The sequence below is a fragment of the Meleagris gallopavo genome, chromosome 23 (genome assembly GCF_000146605.3).
Source record: "Meleagris gallopavo isolate NT-WF06-2002-E0010 breed Aviagen turkey brand Nicholas breeding stock chromosome 23, Turkey_5.1, whole genome shotgun sequence".
In the NCBI taxonomy this organism is placed as follows: domain Eukaryota; kingdom Metazoa; phylum Chordata; class Aves; order Galliformes; family Phasianidae; genus Meleagris; species Meleagris gallopavo.
Window position 1 is genome coordinate 2654851 of NC_015033.2, and position 21760 is coordinate 2676610.

General features: G+C 44.3%; 2 protein-coding genes and 2 long non-coding RNA genes across 8 annotated transcripts in view; 2 read left to right on the forward strand and 2 right to left on the reverse strand.

Annotated features, from left to right (window-relative positions):
- Window positions 1-465: 465 nt before the first annotated feature.
- Window positions 466-6043, reverse strand: LOC109370864. 2 transcript variants are annotated; one of them, XR_004161902.1, is made up of 3 exons: window positions 5194-6043; window positions 1226-1312; window positions 466-563 (listed from the first exon to the last, which is right to left on the reverse strand). It is a non-coding gene; the product is annotated as an uncharacterized LOC109370864 (long non-coding RNA). The 2 variants fall into 2 exon arrangements; XR_004161901.1 differs by lacking the exon at window positions 5194-6043 and adding an exon at window positions 2908-2962.
- LOC116217409 lies at window positions 520-3191 on the forward strand. Its single transcript, XR_004161903.1, has 2 exons — window positions 520-879; window positions 1481-3191. It is a non-coding gene; the product is annotated as an uncharacterized LOC116217409 (long non-coding RNA).
- A 1098-nt stretch (window positions 6044-7141) lies between the features above and the next one.
- On the reverse strand, window positions 7142-21727 carry C23H1orf159 (chromosome 23 C1orf159 homolog). Of its 4 annotated transcripts, XM_019622480.2 has the most exons (11): window positions 21313-21721; window positions 19469-19630; window positions 17758-17913; window positions 17532-17622; window positions 15661-15736; window positions 13705-13809; window positions 12783-12848; window positions 12312-12446; window positions 11221-11246; window positions 10892-10922; window positions 7142-9870 (listed from the first exon to the last, which is right to left on the reverse strand). In XM_019622480.2, the coding sequence occupies exons 4-11, from the start codon at window positions 17601-17603 to the stop codon at window positions 9773-9775; spliced, it is 609 nt and encodes a 202-aa protein (XP_019478025.1). In that variant the 5' UTR covers window positions 17604-17622; window positions 17758-17913; window positions 19469-19630; window positions 21313-21721; the 3' UTR covers window positions 7142-9772. The 4 variants fall into 4 exon arrangements, with proteins under 4 accessions (XP_019478025.1, XP_003212292.1, XP_019478027.1 ...); XM_003212244.4 differs by lacking the exon at window positions 19469-19630; XM_019622482.2 differs by lacking the exons at window positions 12312-12446; window positions 19469-19630 and having other exon boundaries at window positions 21313-21727.
- Window positions 21201-21760, forward strand: part of LOC104914168 — a 2629-nt gene continuing 2069 nt past the window's right edge. Inside the window, exon 1 of the mRNA XM_031556716.1 lies at window positions 21201-21281. Within this exon, the coding sequence (XP_031412576.1) occupies window positions 21201-21281 (81 nt within the window). The remainder of the gene's footprint in view (window positions 21282-21760) is intronic.

The window sequence follows — 21760 nt, forward strand, 5'->3', positions numbered from 1 at the left end:
GCCTTGGAATCGAGGGGCTGCTGAGCCGTGCCGTCGCTCTTAGTCTGCGGCTGGGGGGTAGGGGTTAAGGCTCGGAGTGGGGTTCTGTGTTCTGCCTGGGGAGGGAATTCGATCGGTTTTGAAGCGTAAGTAAAACTGTCCTGAAAGGCGCCTTGGTCTATGACTTAAGAGGTAGCTGAGCCACTGCAGTTACTGTTACGCTGGCGGGTTATGGGTGCCGGCTCGCTGACAAACAACTTGCTATCTTTATTTGCTCGTGCTTAAACATTTGCTAATCTCCTAAAGTGCCGCCTCCTTCTTGTAGGGGCCCCCCGCGTGAGTCCGAGGGCTTAAGCTGCCGCTGCTCGGAGAGACGTGGTTCCCCTTCTGCCGCCGCCTCGAGCTTACCGCAGGCAGAAGCGGTAGATTTGTCTGCAGGAGAACGTGCTTGTGGATAAGTACCGTCTCCAACTGCCGGCAGTAGCTTACCGGCAGTTTGAGGCTTTCGGGTTCCCGGGTAAAGCTGCTCTGCTCCAGGTGCTGGAGCTTGAAAAAACGCTCTGGAATGGGCGAGATTCTTTGCTCTGTTGGGGGGGAAAAAAAGGCAAAAAAAAACAACCAAAAAGTCAGTAAGTCCATTGTAATTGGAAAAAGGTAAAGGCTTCAAAACGTTCTCTTAACATAAGCGATGTTTAAAGAATTAAATGTATTTATCTGTATGTCTCTGTAACAGTAAACTTAACTATGACAAATGAAACTGAGATTCTGCAGCAGAACTAGAATGGGAGCGAGTGCTTCTTAACAGAAGCTAACTAGCAAACTGTTAGTGGGCTCTGTACCTCTGGCTGTGTCCTGTTCCTTTACTTTGAACCTGTTTACCTCTGAAAAATTTCATTTAAGGTAAGTGGATGTTCTCTAATCGAAGAAGTGGGGATGCGACTTCTCATTTTGTTGTGAATATTTCTGCCTTGCCAGCTTGCTGTAACTGTTGTTTGCAACTGCCAATAAACTTTCTGCTAATCCTGAATAAAAGTAGCGAGAGTCTGCTCGATGCCATTAAAATTCAAATGCAGAAAGAACTTAGCTTCTCAAGGAAACAAACTATATTGATAATATAACTAACGTAACGTGTAGTATAACTAATTGTGACTAACTAAAATTACCAAACAGCTAACTTCAAACGTAGTTTTGTTAACAAATGAGATGCCTTGCACTAAAGAAAAGAGGAAAAATGCCTGGTGCTTACCTTCTAACGCTTAGAAATCTGGTCTTCCTCCTCTTAGTTCCTGTGGAGCTGCTTTGTTTCAGGTGCCTTCGGTCATCTTGTAGTCATCTGAAAGAAAGCAAGTAGCTGCATTGGAGAATGCTTGCTGTTATGTACAAGTTTGCATCGATATTGATGGTTAAATACTTATAATAAATGGGAAAGAATAAATATTTGTTACAGTTTACTGCCACCATTGCAATATCTCTTCAGTGTACGTCCTTATGTTTCTTTCAGAACACGAGTAAGGAACAAGCTGAACGCTGCTGAAGGTGTAGGTGGTCCCGGGAGCTCTGAGGAGTCCCTTCCACCACAAACAATTCTGGAACTGACCTTAATTAGCATGGAGAAGAAAAGGCTCTGAAGAGACCTTGTTGTGTCCTTCCAGTACCTGAAGGGAGTGTATAAAAAGGAGGGGGAATGGCTGGTTACATGGAGCGATAGGAGATGGGGGAATAGTTTAAAACTAAAAGGGGGAGATTGAGGGTAGATAGGAGGAGGAGGACAGCACAGAGGGTGGTGAGGTGCTGGAACAGGTTGCCCAAGGAGGTTGCGGATGCCCCATCCCTGGAGCTGTTCCAGGCCAGGCTCAGTGTGGCTCCGGGCAGCCCGGTCTGCTGGTTGGCGGCCCTGCGTGTAGCAAGGAGTTGGAACTACGTGATTGTAGTGGTCCTTTTTGAACCAGGCCATTCTACCCTTCTACTCTACACCTCTTCAGTGCTGTTACAACGTTCCTGCGCTGTTACAACAGTACTCAGCTATGTCAAGGAGAGCAGGGGCTCACAAGCGGAGCTCTCAGAAGATGCACGAGCACGTGTGGCTGAAGTAGTTCCCATTCACCTCTCTCTCCCTGAGTTCTGAAGTGGCCCTTGAATGCTATATTTGCAGTGCACCTTCTAACAAACGCTGTATAACCAGGAAGTCTAGATCCCACGCTTATGGTGTAGAACCTGAACGCTTCCAGCCCTCAACGTGCTCTCTGTGAGCCTGAAGGTCGCTCTGCCTTTTTGTTCCAGCAGCTGGCCTGAGGTCAATGAGCACAGCCTGAAAAAAAGCCTCTCAGGTTGCAGCACCGTCCCTCCCCTCCTTTGTTCTGCGTATTGTTCTGAGTGTGACAGGAGCTCTGATGCTGAGGTGTGAGGGAGGGGATGTGAGAAAAGGCGGCTAAGATTGCAGGCTGCGTTTCCCAGCCCTGACCTGCGGGCGTCCCTTACAACACAACGCTCGTATCGACAGGCTTACAGGCTCTGATGAAAGCTGCTGAAACTTGCACCGAGGCCGCACGAGTACAGCCTGATTTGGTGCTATTCATTACTTCCACGTTTGTTGCCCAACCTAAACCCTTGTTGTGATGGGGCGGTAAAACGATAACTAACTGACTAACTGATTGATAGCAACTGCAACACAAGTGTTGTTTTGAGCAAAGCTCAGCTGATGCCTGTTGAGAGATATAGAACAGAAGCTTTCCCCCGTTACTAAAGCGGAGCTGCAATAGCTCTCTTAGTAGGCTGGAATGTCAGCTTCCATTGGGAAACTGCTGGTTTGTCTGGGTGTACAATCAATGAATATACAGATGCTGTAGCATACCCAGGAGCTTGGCTGATGTAGTTAGTCAGTTATTATATTGGAGCAGGAAAAGAAAGACACAAAAAAAACACACTCACCTGATCCTGGGCTCGTGAAATAGACTCCAGCGGAGCAGGTCTCCAGAAGAGATCCTTCCCCACTGGCAGTCAGCTCTTAAATGGCTCTAGGAGAGGTGCAGCCAGGCTCCACCCCTTCCTGCAGCACAGGTGAATTGCCTTCACCTGTGCTCCCGTGGCTGACTCACTGCTCGCCTCAGGTGATCAATCAGAGGCTCAGGCTGTGATTCAGCAGCCCCATCCACTGGGAAAGCTGAATTTTTTACTTAATGTCCTATAAAATAAAAATAATAGTGCCTCTCTTACACTGTGTTAAAGTTTACTTTATTCCGTTTGAAAAAAAAAAGGAAAAAAAACTGACGTTTCAAATGTTGTCAGCGGTGAAATACCCTACGTGGTTCAGAGCTCGCCCTAATCTATCATGCAATTAACTTCGTTACGATCTTTGCCATCCTCCTCAGAAATTGATGGAAAAGTAATTAACAAAGGATGCTCACTTGCAGTCGCTAGAAGCTGCCAGAATGATTGACAGCCTGGAAAGAAGGGAGGATTTGGGCTGGTACTTCGCACCATCCGTCACTGCCCGTCATTTGTTGGTGTAAAAAAAATGATCCAAAACGCTCCTTTCTACCCCACGTTTCCAATTCCTTGCAGGGCAGGCAGAACCACAGGCCGTCAAGCAAATGCCCGCGTGAGAGAAAAATTAATAACCGAATCTAGAAGAACTAGAATTAGACAGCATTAAATTAACTACCCTTACCTAGACACCTCGCCTTCATCCAATTTGAAGAGCTAGGATATTGATGGCTGAAGTGCTGGCTGATAAAAGCGCTGGCACCGGGGAGCAGAGTTGTTTTCTGCCTGACCGAAATGAGTTTCGGCAGTGAAAACGAAAAGCAATCTCTCCTGCAGTCGTATCTTTACGAGAGGAAATTCTACTCCAAAAAGACTCCTTGCTCTTTTCTCTCTCCACTTCCTGCCTCCAAGACGGAGAGCGTTAAGCCTGGAACCTCACCCTTACACTCAGACTGCATTTCTACCAGCAGCGTAAGACAATCCTTGGCACTGAGTTGACTGCATTTCCATGGGTGTTTCTTAATAAAATAACCAGCTATTTCCATTTGATAAAAGCAACCTTCCTAATTCGGTACCTCAGAAAGGAAGTCTAAGTGCAGAACAGCAGCCCTTTCAGATTCCGGACCGCCAAAGTAAATAAAGAGGAAAAAAGGGGTTACGCTCAGAGCCAGGCGAACCCAGAGCCCCTCCCGGCCTCACGCTGCAGCGTTGTCCACAAAGAATTCTCCACAAAGACCTGCCGAGGCTCGGGTCAGCCCGTGGAAACTCAGGACAAAAGCTATTTTTCTGGTTTATCCTGCTCGGGGATCTAAGAGACAATGACCCGAAGCGTAAAAACAAAAACCTCTCGACTGCAAAATTCAGAAACCTGCTGAAGTTAACGTCACCTAAGTAACACTGACAAACACCTGCAGAGAGATCAGTGCTTGGCTCGTGACACCAGCTGCCAAAGGAAAAGAACCTGGTTAGAGATCTGGGCAAAATCAGAACCAAGAAATGACGTTTCATCTCATTCTGAACTGCAGCGTGTAATGCCAGACTCCATCTAGATAACTCTCTTTATCACTACAGCAACTGAAACCTAGCTAACTACGTGGCCCGAGCAAAAGCCTGACCTCACTTGCTGTCATAGAATCATAGAGTGGCCTGGATTGAAAAGGACCCCAATGATCATCTCGTTTCAACCCCCCTGCTGTGTGCAGGGTCGCCAACCACCAGACCGGGCTGCCCAGAGCCACGTCCAGCCTGGCCTCGAGCAACTGCTTTCCCTGGTTCTTCTGTTAAGATGCAGACCTTAAGCTCTGCTCGACTTAGCTCCCCCAGCAGCTCCCAGGCAGCTGGGCCGAAGTCTGCTCTGACAGAGGACTTGTTTACACTCAGAGCTAATAAGGACTCATGGCTCTCGGGCGGATGTGTGACCGTGGGCACGCTGCCACGCCACCAAGGCCACAGGGTTTTCTGAAGGAGAATCGAGTCCTGCTAACTTAGAACAAGGACAACAGCAAAGCTACCGAAGGACTGTTTGCATCTAACTGTGTAAACCCTGCCTTATCAGACAAGGTCGTGCTAAAAATAATTCTGTGCTGATAGGGGTCCCTAGAACTGAAGAATCTTCTGTCTCGTCTGTAATTTCCTGTGCCGCCACGGCTCATCTGTGCTTTGGTTCTAATGCTAAAGGTCACGGCCCGCCACCAAAATAAGACTAAAAGTGGCATTTTTAGCTTTTCCTACCTTCTTTTGCCTTGTCTGCCAGCTGTGATGCATGCTCAGTTTTCACGCAGAAACCAAGGGATGCTGACGGGGAACACAAATCGTATCTTCTCGGATGCGAGACGTGATGCAGATCTCCCGCGAGGCCGACGGCGTGCTGAAGAAAAGAAAGCAAACAGGTGGATTGTAGGCATCTGTCTCCCCAGATCTCTCTCTCAGCGATACTGAAGTAGCCCACACCAGTGTACTACTCGGCACAAATAGAAACGTAAGCACAACTCTTTTTAAGAAATCAAACCAACTGAAGCTACCGTCACATCCCTGCAGGCACCGACTTGCCGCGGCACAGCCGCGCTTTCCTGCCGAGCTCAGCCATTGGGAGCAGGCAGCGTTTCCACACTGTCGCATGCAGCTGGATCTCACCAGCCAGCATCTACAAAGCTCAAGGTGAGGACAGAAGCTGTCCTCGTGACAACATCCATGAGCTTTGATTAATGCCTAAATGAAGGCGGGTAGGGCTTACTTTTAGGTCATTACGGTTGCACAAAGCAAACTCATGCAGTTTCTACCTATCAGCCATTCGGCAAAATACATAAGCGTGCCTGTATGCAACATCATTCCTGCTTTGTTCTTTATACGTATGACACCAGCCTGCTGAAGTGCCCGTAAGTGGTATAATGCTGTAACGCAATGCAAAGCACAGCGATGACAGCAGAGTAGCAAAGTTCCAGGCCGCAGCAATTGAGGACTCAGTTGACAATCGAGGCTCAAACGCCGTAGGCACAGAAACAAAGGAAAAGAAGCTGCTTGCCTTCATAAGACCTCGGGCATGCAGGGATCTCGAGGGAGATGCTCTCACCTTCGCTGCCAGCCCTTAAATGAGGCCTGGGAAGGGATGGAGCCAGGATCCACCCCTTCCTGCCACTCAGGTACATTGCATGCACCTGAGCTCCCTTGGCCCTGCCTTCCCACCAGGTGCTCAATCGCTGGTGCAAGCTGTGACTTAGCGTTTCTGCTATGACTGCATATCAGGTTGTAATGAAACACGAGGTTTTAGGCTTATAAGAAGTGATTGTCGTTGCCTTTCGTCTACGGTGCACTCACCTTCAGACAGTGTCACATCACTAAGGGAGAGGGCTCCTCTCGGGTGTGCAAAATGCGTCTCAAGTTGTTCCCAGTTGTTACAGTGTGCCTACTTACAGTCCTGCCCCCTTCACCTGCTGCCAATTTTGTCTGAATCCAGTCGGATGGTTGATGGCAAGGAGGAAAAGATGCCGGGCACTTTCTCCTCCTGAAGCCTGCTATATTTTGGGCTCGCCGGCGGTCGGAGTCCATTTAACTGACAAAACCACTTGTAAGTCTTCGTCCGGGATAATTTTCCAGGTCAGTTTCTCCCTAGATGTTGCGCTGTCGCCTCGGCTTTGACAACCGAGCTTTGACCCTTCACAGCACACGTGTGGTAGATGTTAAGGCATTTGGCTTTGCCTCCCTTGTCAGCATAGTTAACTAAAGGCAGCATCTCATACGTGAAGCTGCGCAGCTCGTTCTGTAAGGGGAGTTGCCAAATTTCACTACGAGGACTTCAGGCTCAGCATCCCGATTTCTTTCGGCTCGGCTCTTGTTATTACAGATGATTTTGGCAGCAGAGAACACAAAGAAGCGTTACTACAAAAAGCGAGATTTGCACAAAAAGTCAGAAAGAGAAGCACAATAAGAGCATGAAATTCCCAGGGAGGAAAGGGACTGGAAGAACGCTTTCTCCGAGGGGGCGATTCCAAAAATCCCCAAATCCAAGCTCATAACCTCTTGTGAAACAGGTAGCACCGTTTGGACTTGACTTTCCTTCCAACGCCAGTTTTAGCGGAGGTAAGGAGACACGTGAGCTGAAACGTGGCTCTGCTTTGGGTGCTCGTTTGGGTGCTCCCTTCGTTCTGTGTTTGAAAAGGAAAGGTATGAAGGACCTCCAGAGTCATTAGAAAAGCTCAGAGACGTTTATTGGGGCACAATTGAAAAAATACAGAAATACATGAAATATCATGGTTCGTTAAAGCCAATTTTATATATTACATCTGGTATTACGGTGGAGGGAGACTGAAACCAAAACACATTCTATGCTTAAACTGACGGTGCAAATGAATAAAGAGCCGTTTGGATCAGGAGTCCACTGCGTCAGAGAGCAATAACAAAAGGTGAAAAGATCCCAAAACGGAACCAAACAGACAGGGGCACGTATTCCCTGCACTTAAAGAGTGTGCTGGGGAGAAGCAGCGCAGAAAGGAGAAGAGATGCTGTGGTTGAGGAAGGACTTGACGGCACAGAGGTTAGACGCAACCGAAGTCACAGTGTGCACTTGAGGATAAGACGACGCCACGACACGAACGCTCCTTCAATAATTTATGTGTAGAAAGAATACATCTTGCAACTAAGCAACACACGGATGCGCTGTCGCTGACAGGTCTGCAAGCAGAAACTCCCTGCTTTCAAAAGGTGCCTTTTCTTGGCGTTACGTTATTTGCATAGTTAACTCCTTTTCCTCGAAAGGTTAAGAGAATATTCAGCAACTGAGGTCAGGAAAAACCTATAACCTCCCAATGATTTCTTATTGTGGGGAAAAAATAAATAAAAATCACGGCGGCACAAACATGAAGAGAGGTGGAAATCGCAGCCAAAACTGCCGCTTCCCGAACAGGGAAGGTAAGAACTGTAAGCGCATTCCAGATTGAAAGCTGAAGTGCCTCAAACGGCATCGTCTGCTGTCGTTAGTTTTGTCTGCTAGAACAAAAGCTCTTTACATCCTTTTGACTGAAAGACGGTCTGATGTTTCTCCATACAGCAACTCAAGGGTGGTGTGGGGTTTTTTTTTGGTTTCGTTTTTCCCCTCACTCGGGGGCGAGGTGCTTCTTTGAGGGTTTTTCTTTATCCCCAGTCTTTGCCCTAGCTTGTTTGGATGCTACAGGAGATCTCGTTTACCCCGTAAGGGGAGGGATGCGAGGACATACAACTGCACTGAAACTTGGATAAAAAGAGGCCTATTCAGTAAGATATCCCTGCCCAGCCCAGCTCTGTTCCTATCGTTCTGGATAAGCTTTTAATCTCAGAGAAAAGGAATCCGGATAAAAAGGTCTGCACTCTCCATATGGGTATGGCATCAACTCATGACACTTACGTTCCCATTTTCTGAGGAGAACTGACTGTTCCAGTTCCCGACCATTATGTTCGTGGCAGTGGCTGATGATAAAAAGCTTCAAAGTAATTTATTTTAGGAGTACAGACCCGTAACCGAGCTCCAGCTAAACTAAGTCAGGCAATAGCAACACAGGTAGGTGGGAATGCACAGGCTGCTTAGAAATAATTTCACATACGGTGACAGTGACGCTTCCACCAATTTAGCAACCTCAAGTTTTCCAGTCATTTCCCTGTCACCCACTCTCACGCCCGTACCATTGTGCCCATCGTGCCAATTTAAATGTTCACATGGCAACAGTCAGCCGTGCCAGGAACCAATTTGATGAAAGGTAGCCTAGCCTAACCAAGGAAGATTTTACAGCTATTTCAGTTTCCACAGTGACTACTCGGCTGGCATTAGAAGGGCAAGAGCAGGCATCTGAGGGGCTACTTAGGCTGGTGCTTTTAACAAGGACTCTGCCCTAAGGTACTGGCCTGCACAAGTCAGGCACGTTAAGGAAAGGCTTGAGAAAAGAAACCCTTCACTGCATCGATAGAAATTCACCTGACCTCTCAAGTTCATCTCGACACTCAGTGGCACGTCTAACAGGTGCACGGATTCCCCTGCAGGAATTTTGGTTTCTTTTCACCTGCTGTGTACAAGGAAGATACTAGAGACTGTCTTTGCGGGACAGACTTAGCAGCATACCAACTGCAAAGCCAAAGCAAATGGTTCTTCATTCAAGGACCGAGCTGAAGCTAGCTGAAAAGCGTAAGCCAAAGCGTAGGAATCTGTTGGGATCCAACCCCTACCAGCCCGTTGTCAAAAGTACTAACAGTAGTTGAAAGGTGGGTCTGTAATTAAGAGTTAAAAACCAGGGTCAGCTACTTTAGAAGCGGAAGGGGACGTTTCAGGAGGTGTTTTTGTGTTTGTTTGTTTGTTTGTTTAATATTACAATTTAAGTATTGTTACATTGTCCTATAACATTAAAGCAGTGGCACTTAGTGTTTGCTGTTACAAATGGGTCCTTCAAACAACTCCGCATCCTTGGTTTCCCCCGGTATTTTGTGTTGGCCTGCAGCATCGAGACGTTCCACTCTGGGGACACAGGAAGAATTTGCCAAAACTGAAAGCGTACCAAAGAAAGACAGACACTTTCAAGATTAAACGCGGCCTCTGCGGGAGACAAAGGAAACCACAGAGCAGGCATAGTGCATTTCGAGATCACGAAAGCAGTTCACAGAACTGGATGTAGCCTGCCATTCAGCATCTTTACATGAGTTCATTTCCCCGTTAACATTTGGCACAAACTCTTTGACGCAGTAATCTGGCTCCCATTCAGGTCAGCCGCTCGTTGCCTGGCACTTCAGTGGGTTCAGAAAAAGCTTCTTCAACACTGCGTACAGTTACAGAGTCCTCAGTGGGGAACGAAGGCTAAACATTGCTGACCCTGGTTTCGGAAGATGATATCATAGCAGCAGATGCAGATGTCACTAGTGACCGTTCTCGTCTGACGTATCGCGGCTTCCGAACTGAAACGGTGGGCACAGAAACATCATTAGCACCTGCTGCAGAAGCGTGCCTTTGTCATTCATTCCTAGCAACACACGCCATCCAACAATCCCCGAGCGGCCAAAGTCATTCTGCCCTTTATTTAAAGGAGAAAACCCCACGCTCCTACCCAGAGCTGAGGAAAACACGTCCACAAATACAGTATGTGTGCCCTATCGCCCTATTTAATATGTTTTGTGAAAGTCATATTTAGACACTTCAAGCTTTATTAGGCTCTCATTGGCTCGCTAATCACATAACAACAGTATGTACTAGTTCCCAGAAGTGGCACAAATTTGGGCCTCCACCAAAAAGCAAGTTTTGGTCTTGGATTACAAAGATTTGGTCTAAACCAGTGCATTACAGTGCGAATTTCACAGCGATGTTTATAGGTTGAAATTTAGAAGAACTGGGGAGAAAATTGAGATGAGACGTGTATTTCTGATCGATTTTCATGCTAATTAAAATCCCATCTTGTCAAAACAGCCAACGTACAAACAACCCACTCACCACACTCACACAAAATGCTATACTCCAAACAGTCTGTGTCACTTATTTCAAGAAACTGATGTACTTCAGATCAGTGAGCCTGAAAATCGGCCAGCCTGCCACTGGAAAGAAGATTCCAGTCCTGAAACTGGGCTCCAGACTGCATTATTCTTCAAAACCCATTTCTTCCATCTACTTTTCTCTCTATTAGAATAAAAATAGATCTTTGATTTCTCTACAGTACAGTGCTATATCAATACTGTATGGCGACGTTAATTAAAGCAATAAATCCCACCCAAAAGGTCTTCTGGACATACTTTATCAGATTTCTGTGCTCTTGACAGATTCCACAGTTCTATGCCAGCCTAAAAGTAATTGTTTTCACTGGCTGAGTATTCTTAGCATAACCACTTTGAGACAGGCGGCCTGCTTTCCAGCAATGAAATGTGCAAGAGGGAAGCTAACAGGCAAAACTTTGTTTGTAGCAGTATGCCCCATAGAACAGTTTCTCACCTGAAGTAGCTGGGGGAGGTATCATGGATGCCTGCGTAACAGGAGAACAATTGTGTCAAAGAAAGCACCTTGTTTCTTATTAAAACAAACACAGGAACCTTTCAGGGTTCCAATGATGTTTACTGCGAGCGCTGTCTTAGAGAAAGCGACTCGTAATCCATACGGTCAGTATTCATCCGTTACATTTTTTCTAGCTCAGACAAAGAACCCAAAGCATTTCGTTTTGTCTTGCTTCTCATAACAGATCAAGTAGCTCAGAAATGAATTGTTACTGTTTACTTGATCTTTTAGGCTTGCTTACTCTTAGTGGAAAAACAAATCTTACTTACTGTTTCACTAGGCTGGAGAACAGATGCTAAAAGAGAGAGAAACCATCATTAATCTAGACCTGCCAGTTGTTTTACGTTAAATACATGTGTGCAACAGAATAGTTCCATTGATAAAAATTTCTGTCACCAAGACCCCCAGAACAGATTAGTAGAACGCCCATTAGTAGGACATATTGTAGTACGCTTTTCAAGATTAGAGATAAAGAGTTGCAAAGGTTTCCAAGAACGGCTCATTTTCCTTTCTGAGAAGGTAGCCACAGCAGTATCTCTTTATATTATAGAAGCTCCAATAGAATAACACACCTTCAGCCAGCTACCAGAAGAGACTGGCACAGTGACACGCCGTTAACTCGCAATGGCTAGGTGTGACATTCTTAGCCAAATAACTGAACCGATTGCTCCGGTCACCCCTCTCTTTTTTCTTCTTTTGAAAAATAAGAGGAAGCCTACTTGCTTAGTTGACCAGAAACCAGCTTTCTGTTCAACAGAAGGAGCTCTAACATAGCAAATGCAGAGCTGGAGTTTGTCATAAGAAAGATTCAAAGAGTTTGTGCAAAACAGGCAAGACGGAGACGCCCTTTTTGAGTCCCAGCAGATCCTGCATTCAGAGGGCAAACAGGTGACTGAGAAGCACAATAACAAGGAACCTCTAACACCGTTCCCTTTCTCCTGCTGCTGACACATCCTCGATAAACAGGATACCTTCAGTGCTACAGTTCAAGAACAAACAACTGCTTTTTGTACGGCTCTAAGCACCTGACATTTTCTATACTGAAATACACACGCTGTGTTAAAATAGTCTGTGTGCAAAAAATCCCCCTCAGATGTCTAACATTCAGTGACAGCTAATGTCTAGCACAACACTGAGTCTTTGCAAGCTACAGAAAGCAACAGCTAGGTTAGTGAGAGAGCTGTGTAATGTGCACCTGAGCACCCTCGGACTTAAGAACTGCGAGCACACATCCTCTGCTCTGCAGTGGAAAAAAATGATGCTGTAAGCACACAGCAGGGAAAAGTTGTTATTCTGCATTGTCTCGGAGGAACAAATCTTTTGAGATGTTTCTTGAGACAATTACCTAGAAGTATTTTACCTTTGTTCCTTCTGTAGAAAACATTAGGAAGTTTATTGGCACGTTTGAGGTAGAAGAAAGAAGCGACAGACAGAATCAGGAATAAGCTGATGAAAAACGTCCCTAAGATGAGAGAAGCTGCCACTTCCGGACCCCCTGTAAAACACAAAGACAACACCAAAACAACCACTCAGAGGAAAGCCCAATATTCACTACAAATCTCTTCTAACAGAAGGGTTAAACAGAAGATAGGACCAGATCAAAGAAGCATTCGGTGAGATACAGTTACCTCAAAATTCAGCTCTGAGGCTTACAAAAGATTCTTGATGAAAGCTAGGCAGAACAAGTAAAAGGAGCTGCCACCTTTGGAATTAAATCTGTCTTACAGGAAAAAAAAAAGTACAACTTGTTCCAAATGCCACGTTTTGAAGGGCTTCGTATACAGCAAGGAGTTGTAAGGCTTACGTCCCATCATTATTCTTAACTACTCACCTATGTTCTGTATGAAAGGAGTTACAGTGCTTATATTCATTTGGAAATTCATCCCTCTGATACCAGCTGTAATTAAAAAAACAAACAAACAAACACACCGAGCTTTTCAAATGAAATCTGACGACGCATTTGTTGAAAAACTTTGGGAGAACCTATTTATCAGCACTTATTTGAAATTATACAAGAATCCTAGTTTCTCCAATAAGTAAATAAATTTTAAAAAGCATTCTTACCACCACCTTTAGGAATTCCCAGAAAGGAAGCAAAAACCATTCGCTAGTGCATTTCTCAGAACCTTATATCAAGTTTCTTATCTCCTTCACTACAATATTTGCAAGGAATCGAATGAATCTCACCTCACAAAAGCCACACGCACAAAATGAATCTGTCCTTCACAGTACAGATTTTCAGGAGCTCAAGCAGTGCCTGAGCTGTTTTGTGCCCTGGAAAAGCCCCTAGCGAATGTCTTTTTTGACAGGAGAGATTAAAGCAAGCACAAAATTCAGTATCAAACAAGCATAGCCGGTACAGGTCCTAGCCTGTAAGATTAATCATTTTCATGTTTCAAACTTAATTTTAAGATCTTACACCGGGCCAAATTAATTTTTTTTCTTCTTCTAAGCGTTGCGTTTTGTTTGACAAATTAGGTACTCCAATTCAACATTTTGCATTCTTTTCCCTTCTAAATTCTGGAATGGTTCCACAGCACTGCATAGTTTCTGTCAACTGAATTCCAAAGCTTCTGTAGCTTTTACTGCACATTCAAAACCTCTGAGGTACGTTAGGGCTTCAGAAAAGGATGAAGTTTTACAAACGGTGAAAGAGACTCTGCAACCCGATGTCTTCTTGAACGGTCTTTGTTGGACCACATAAGCAAGAAGAAATCTTGTTACCTAGAATAACAGTATGATAAATGACTCACTGTTTCTGCAATCAGACAGATTGTAAACAGTAGCAACAGGAAGAGTTTCATTTTTGCACTTAATGCAGCTGCTACTCCCATCCTCGTTCCATCGTCTGTAACAACCTGCATAAGAATAAGAGGTACAGCGATGTGAAAACAACACAAACAGCACCAGAGATATTTCCTCATCTTCAGAAAGAGGCAGAGGTAACAGATCCCACACGCCATGCTAGTGCAGTTTTCATTTCAGAGCACTTATTCCAGAAAAGACATAACCTCTTAAGGAGCAAAAAGGAGAAAGTTACATTCAAGAAAAACTCCGAGAAGGAAATTTTAACGTAGCTCAATTCACTGCTTCATTAGTTTTAAGATAAAAGGGATCCATCTAACAATCTGCAAGTACCTTCCACAATACTAAAAATGCAGCATCGTTTAGCCATTTATTTTTAGAGGTCGTGCACTACTAAAACAGAACTTAATGCCACTGTTGCATAGAGTACAGAAAACAGAAACTGGCAGGGGCAAAGATGCTCAGGACCTGACTATGCTTGGATGAAAGAAGATGTTGGAGTTTCCATAGTTAATCAACTGAAGAGTGACAAGCTCAAGGTACGAGTGCTGCTGTGATTTCGCCCTTTTCCATGCCTCAGTGTTCTCAGGTATTTTATTAATTGTTTCACTTTCAGAAGAACCCAAGCCTGTTTCAACTCTTCCGCAACAGATGGTGAGTGTTTTATATCAGTCACCCCACCACGCGGGCTGGAAACTGATTAAACTTTCATCTTCTATGACTTCAGTGTTCCAGCCTCTCAATTTATGTTTAAACACACGTCCTGCTATTTCTTTCATAAGAGGAAAAAAAAAAAAATTTAGGGCACATCTTCAGTAACAACTTCATTTAATAAAATAAAGCTGTGGCGGTTTCACTTGAGGCTTAGACTCAAGACACGAAGATTAGAAAGATATTCCTCCTAGATCATATTACAGTCTACATTTTAAAGCAAAAAACTTACTAGGCTGGCTAAAATCCAGCTCTCTAGAGCCTTGAGCCAAACTGGTATCAATTATCCCATAAAGCAAACTATTAGTACGGTGCTGATTTGAAAACAGCTTTGCTACTACGGTTTCCTTAGAGGGAAACAGCACATTTGATGCCCACAGCAATAAATTACATCTGACATTTAATCTAAATACAAACGGACCCAACGTAAGGGCAAAGCCTTTCTATAGTAATAGGAAGGAAATATCAAAGTCTTCATCTGACACCAAATATTTTGGTGGGTTATCAGTTTACAGTAAGACTTCAGAGATTGCAATCCCCTAGCTTGGAGACTATGCTCATACCATGTCTAAAATCATTTAGGAGCAGAAATGAACGTAGCAATGAAGCAACAGCTTAAGAACCTAACGAGGCAGTGAAATTAGATAGGCTTATAGAGCTTTAACAACCATCAGAACAGCCCAGAAAGGCATCCCAATTTTTAAATCACCAATTCTCTCATTACTGTGGGCTCTGAAGCCATTTTCTGTCTTTTACTCTGATTTTAAACACAGGCTACGCAGTATTAATAAAAAAACAAAACTCAATTTAGGAAAAAACATTCACTTAAATGGGACGAGGAAGAATGAGGCATTTTGTGCTAACAAGACAACACCAAAACTGTTCTTAAACGCTACAACACACCGCAGCATTTTTGCTTTTTATGCCCCTTTTATGGACCTCTAAGTATCCAAAATAGCTCTTGCATAATCCAATTGCATGCTAAATAAAAAAGAAAGCATAAAACCTTATAGTTGTCTATTCTACTTACCGTGCAAGGACAACATTTAGTGCTTCTTATGACTCACATCCTGTACACATAAGGAGAAAGTTCACCTGGTTGTTTATTCTCTTTCCATTCCCCACTAAATCAGATGCTGTATGTTAACTGTCAAAAATAATCTGGAATTCAATTAAAGAAAGCCACACTATACCTGGGCTGCACTGGTTGGCTATTGGACAGGAACTGTTAGACTCCAACATATCCACACAACATTCTGTTTCTGAAACCTAAGAAAAAAAAAGAAATTACAACGTATTTCCCCACAGTTTTCAAGTTTACAAAAATACTGCAGTACATATCCACAGAGAACACAGGGGACCAAACAGCAACTTGTTTCCTCTTGCATTAAGAAGCCATTTTTCTCAGGACGTAGCGGTTGTTACACAAGTCTCAAAGCAGCCATGAGGACACAGGGCTGGTGGGAAGCAGCAGAACCAGAGAAATATTCACAGTGAATATTCTACTTCCATGTAGCTGATCACATGAGACTGTTACAACTTCTGGTAACACGAGTGTTGAAGATGCACTTCTATATAGTTCCCAGATCACAACAAGCCACTCAGTTGCCCTTGTGCTGAAAGTAGAGGAAACGACGTTGCTAAAAGTCGAGACAACAGGAAACATTTTGAGTGACAGTTCTTAAGTCCTCTCAACCCCCTTTGTTGACCAGAGACCTACACAAAGTCCAAGCAGCCATGCTGTGCCTCCTCTCCCTTGATCTTGAAGAGTTTTATACTGAAACCTTTCACCAAAGTTCTTTAGGACATTGCCAACTACAGTAGACCCATGTAAGAGAACTGCGCCATGTTAACATTAGGCTGCCAATACTGTTAGTAAAGCAGCAAAGGCGTTCTCGCACACATGGGAAATCCCCAAAAGAACTCAAAATAGAGACACACTGTTAGCAAAACGACTGGCAAAAAACAGTTTTCACTGAACGCCCATATCGCAGCTGAAGATAACGTCTACATATGGCAAAGCAATCAGCAGAGATGCAAAAGCTTCTTCCTTCAACATTTAACATAAGAGTAACTTCACATATCCCGAAGGCAAGAAAAGCTTATTTTTTTTCCTGTTGCTTTATATAAAAGCCAATTTCAAAATGATTTACAAATTACAACAAGCTGTGACATAAGCTTAGAGATAGATGGCTGTTATCAGCTCTGCAGTTCTTTTGGCAGAACGTTACTGACACTCTGTATAGACTTGGGCACATCCACTCTCCGAGTCCGTGCGAGGAAAATAAGTCCAGTGCCTCTTCAACTTGTGTAGATACATTCCCCTAAAGCACATAGCAAGTCTAATCGGTCTTAAGAAGAGATTAAGTGTTCTTGGTCAAAAGTAACTGGATCCAAACTGTATTCACACATACAAATAACTTGGATATACCTAACGTAGAACAGTCAGTATTATTCTGCTAATTGGCAAAAATCCATCAAACCCAGGGGTGGCGAAGATCAAAGCTGTCAGGAGAAACGTTTGGGACATGAAAGCGTAATTAGAAGGCTGACTTTAAAACTGTCAGTGTATCATCAGGGAGGTGAAGAGCCAGAAAACCTACAGATAACCTCCTGGAGACCAGTTTCTTACAAGGTTCTGCTGGTAAAATTCTCCCAAAAGCAGAATTTTGTATCTGACCTTTTTCTGTGAAACAGAACTGGCTTCACAGCTCTGCAGTCATTAGAAAAGTAAACTTTTTGGTATCCATAGTTTGGAGTTTCTGTAGTGGAACTACCTACCATGCAGCTTGAAAAGTGCTGTCTCAATCATGGAGGTGTTTTTTCCTCACAGTGCAAAGCTTTGCCAGTTGCACTCCTGTGAGCCTACGGGCACATGACTAGCATGAATTTAACAGGCACTCATAGCAAATTCACCCACTGTAAATGCTTCAGTTAATGACCGCCAGCATCATTCATTTCTGTTTAATTACAAAGCCTTCAATAAACCACAACAGGAAGGGAAAATACTGTGTTTCTTCTGGGGTTTACAGTACCCAGCATGACAAAAATGCAAAGTACCTACCGAACTTTCAGTAGATTTGCTGGCAACTTCTGCTACAAGTCTGGTTAGGAGAAGGATGTACGGCACCTCCATGCCCAGGAAAGACAAAAGTCTAAATAAGAACGAGGAAATGGATTGTTAATGACAGAAGTTAGACTTTCCCTTTGCTAAGGAACTTTTGCCAACACGCTCCTTTTATTCAAATACAAAGGCCTTTAAATTAAATATGCCAAGGGGAACGACTTACCTTGGTTCAAGACAGAGATTTGAGACATTCAGAATTTTCCCTCCAGCTGCAGAAGGGCAGGTTCCTGGCTATGGCAGATCGTGGTTGCTAAGAAACAAGGAGCCTTATCAGTCTGCTCCAAACTGGGCCACGCAGAGGCTGTTCCACACCCAGCATCTGAAAATCAATGTGATTGCAATAGAACAGTTACTGCCTGGCACCACTGCTGATAAGCCTCCCCGCAGTCACAGGCTCCTCTGCCTGCAGCACTGAGCTGTGATGGATCTGTATCAGGGCAGAGAGCACACGCCACTTGGAAAAGGCAATGCTGCAATTAATTTTTCCCATGACAGCACAATCACGAAGCGTTACTGAAGTCTATCTGCTAATAAGTCATATTTCTCAACTGCCTAAACTCAGACCTCCTCAATGAGCAGACTGTACGGTCAGCTATGAGCCTTCCTTCCCCTCCCCCACCCCATCCTCCTCATCTCGCTCCACACAACCTAAGCAAAGTCCACACTTCTTAGGTTGGATTGTTAGGCTGAACTGCTAAGCCCTACGTCACGCTCCATCCGCATTGTTCAGACACTTCCTCTATCGGTGCTACAGTATCTGCCTGGTTTTTGCTCAATAGTGTGGGAAGCCACACCCAAACCTCACAGCCAGCCTACCTGCAGCCTGGTGGCTTCAGAAAGAGTCTTTCCTATTATAAATAAAACATGGAAGCAGACTAGCTCCTCTAGCTAGAGCGTAACACGAGGAAAGAAAGCCTTTGGCTGTAGGGAAAAGCTCTCCAGTGAGTCATTTCCCAAACTATTTTTGCTAAATAAAACTGCAGTGGATGAATTTCAAATTACTCTAAAATACATATCACAACCCTTGGCAAGCTGCTTCTCTGAAAAACAAAATCACTGAATGGTTCCTACCATTAACTTCCACTCTGCTTCCTGAAAAATCGTGTGCACAGAACCTGCTGCCTCAAATTCAAAGCAAAAATAGTTCAGCTTAATGGGAAAACTTACGGCTACCCTCTGTTATCAGCTAAAAACTCCAAGACCAAGGGCTGACAATCCTGAAAACCACACTCCAGCGTTATTGCTACAAGTAATTTGAATGGCTAATGAGGATTTGGACAGAGCAGGAAGAGCTCGCACTGCCACGGATCCTTTTCCATTTAAGCACAACAAGGATGAGTCCCAAATCAGTGCCCCGAAGCACAGATGTTACCTTTTTAAGCAGTTCCTGTGGTGACAAGACACCTCACACCAACACCTACTTTAACAAAAAAGGTGAATTCATCTCAGAAGATGAAAGGAGAAGCTTTCTGCAGCGCAGCACGTAGCTCTAGAAGCCAAGAACACCTTGCTCAGAGCTTTGTAGGGAACATTCTCTTCCTCAGCACATTTCAACTGAACAGAAGCTACGTGTGACCCAGCAAAGGGCTGCTGAGGCAGGCACTGCATTTTCCTAGTTTGACAGAGAGCTTTCCACTTGTGCATGACAGTATAAGACTACTTATACAAATGCTATGAATAATTCTGCTTCAGATTACGTAGGTACATCTTCAACTTGTGCATTTAACCTTTTATAAACGTTGGTATTCTATTTACTCTCCTACTGCACTAGCAGAACAACTTCAGGGCTTGTCACAGCAGCCCAGCAGAGTCTGACTTAAGTCAGTCTTGAGGATGTGCGTGTGGATGGACGTATTTTAAACAAGCACACTCACAGAGCTTGCCTTACTGCCCCTCTTCAAAAATTAGATATTGCTTCTCTTCGGGGGAGGATCGTCACAGTCAGTAAAGACATTTGTTGATGAATTTTTCATTGCTTTGGAAGCTGCATGGATTTTTTTGTCAATACCTGATCATTGTTGTTAGATCTGTAAGCACTGGAGAAATAGAGATGAACAAGGCATTTGTTTAAGCAAGTATATTCTTGTTATCTAGAAAAGCAATTAACTTCAGGAACACGTTGTGCTAAACAAGAAAACATTTGGGAAACTGGCCACTGCTAAGAGCCCGATCCTCCTCTTTACAAAAGCTCAACGTGGGCTGCATTTCCACTCCTCCAATAAATTAAGATAATAATCAACAACACTGCTGCATTTATGGGCAGTCACTCCCAGCCACTACTGAATGTAACAAACTAGAACATATGTCCTGCAGCTGTTCCAGCAGAACTAGGTCACTGGATCTATTTGCTCTCAAATCATCAGCAACTTAATTTATTTCATTATATTTCTGTGAGAGAGACACGCGCTATTTGAACTTTATATACACATCATTGAACCAGCTTTGGAGGTGTGAAAACAGACGAACAAATTGCTTTCAAACTCCCAAACACATCAGACTTCTATTGACTCAATTTACGTTTCGCCCTGAGTTCCAGAACCACTTGTTCACATCCTGTTGGGCTCTTTTTCTGCCAGCAAAATATTAAGGAACATCTGTCTGAACGTGGAGGGGTGGAAATCAAGCCATTAAGGCAATACTAGATATCTCCTTGTTCATTTAGGTTTGCACCCATCAACAGTACTAAGCATCCTTATTCTTTACTTGTAATAATATGAAAAAAGCATACAGCTTTTTTGAAGAACAAATTAAGTGCAGTATTTCCAATCAAGACAGCGACGTTAAGCAGGGATTTGGAAGAAGTGAAGACACTGGTCTTCACTTGCAAAACTGCAGAACTAATAACTCATTTTATTGCTTTCCAGCCACCAGTCAATCAGAACTGCTCCATTAGTGACCCAAACAGCATTTTATGCCACAACTTTAATTTTTGAAAGGGAAAAACCCTACCGATTTTAAGATTTCCAGCACACTTTATGACTAACCGTGTCTCAGGATGAGGTAGTTGTGTACTTAAATTAAATAGGAGCTTGATCAGGATGTGACACCCACAGCAAAACAATTTACAAGCTCAAGGAATACGTTTTACGTTTGGCAGCGTTTTCTTTTTGGAGGAAGGAAAAAAAAAGGATAATGTCACGCACAAGCTGGAGCCCAAATTAGAATGTATTTATGCTTGAGACGCCAACACAGTTAGGAGAACACAGACATTTTAATTAAAACTAGTATTTCACACCAGAACTCCACGTTTGAAAGAAATCTCAAGTTGCTGTCAGCTCAGATCTCAAGTGACACAACACGCATAAGCTGAACACGTCAACATTCACTGAGTAAATTCTTCCTCTCGCTGCCTTTATAAAAAAAAAAAAGGGAAGCAACTCATGATAAATACTACGCACTTGAATGCTTTCCTCCCACTCCTGGAATTGAATGCCCTTTAATTGAACTTTAAGTCTACATTCTGCGTGCATACAGCTGTGCACCTATCACCTCTGTTGCCCCGTCTGCTGCTGGAGCACTGTGTCAGGATATTCTTTCAGCTATATGGAAAAAAACCTGCAGTAACACATTGCTAAATTTCAGGTGGTTTTACAATTAGATCAACAGATGGGAGCGGAAAACAACATCACCTCCATTCCACCGCTTGTTACGCTCTGCCAGGACCTCGATTTGGCTGCGATCAAAGTGGTATCAGAGAGAAATTAAAAGGCAGACTCACGGAGCACAGCCTGCAGAGTCCTGGGCTCCTCAGCAGCACTGCAGCTCCCCAGGGCCACGCTGGAGGCGGACGGTGTGCAGCTGACTGCTAATTTCCCATTGACACCGTCTCACAAAGGACCTGAGCAGTAGAGCAGCTGCCAGTTACGGTTAGAAAACACCTCGTGGAAACGAGAGCTGAAGCGGGACTTGTTTTTCCAGCTCTCTTAGCATACACCTGCAAAGACACCCGCCACCCCTGCCCTCATAAATGACTTTACAGCAATTAACGCCACACGCTGCACGGGGCAGCGAGGCTCCCCGCTCCAGCCTCGGCTCCCTTACACCTCCACGAGCACCCGGAGCACGCCCACACCGTTGTTTACGGCCGTTCGGCCAGCAGACAGGATCGCAGCCTGTTATTACAGCGGGCTTTACGGTCTCACAACGTGAAGAAACGAGGACCGGAG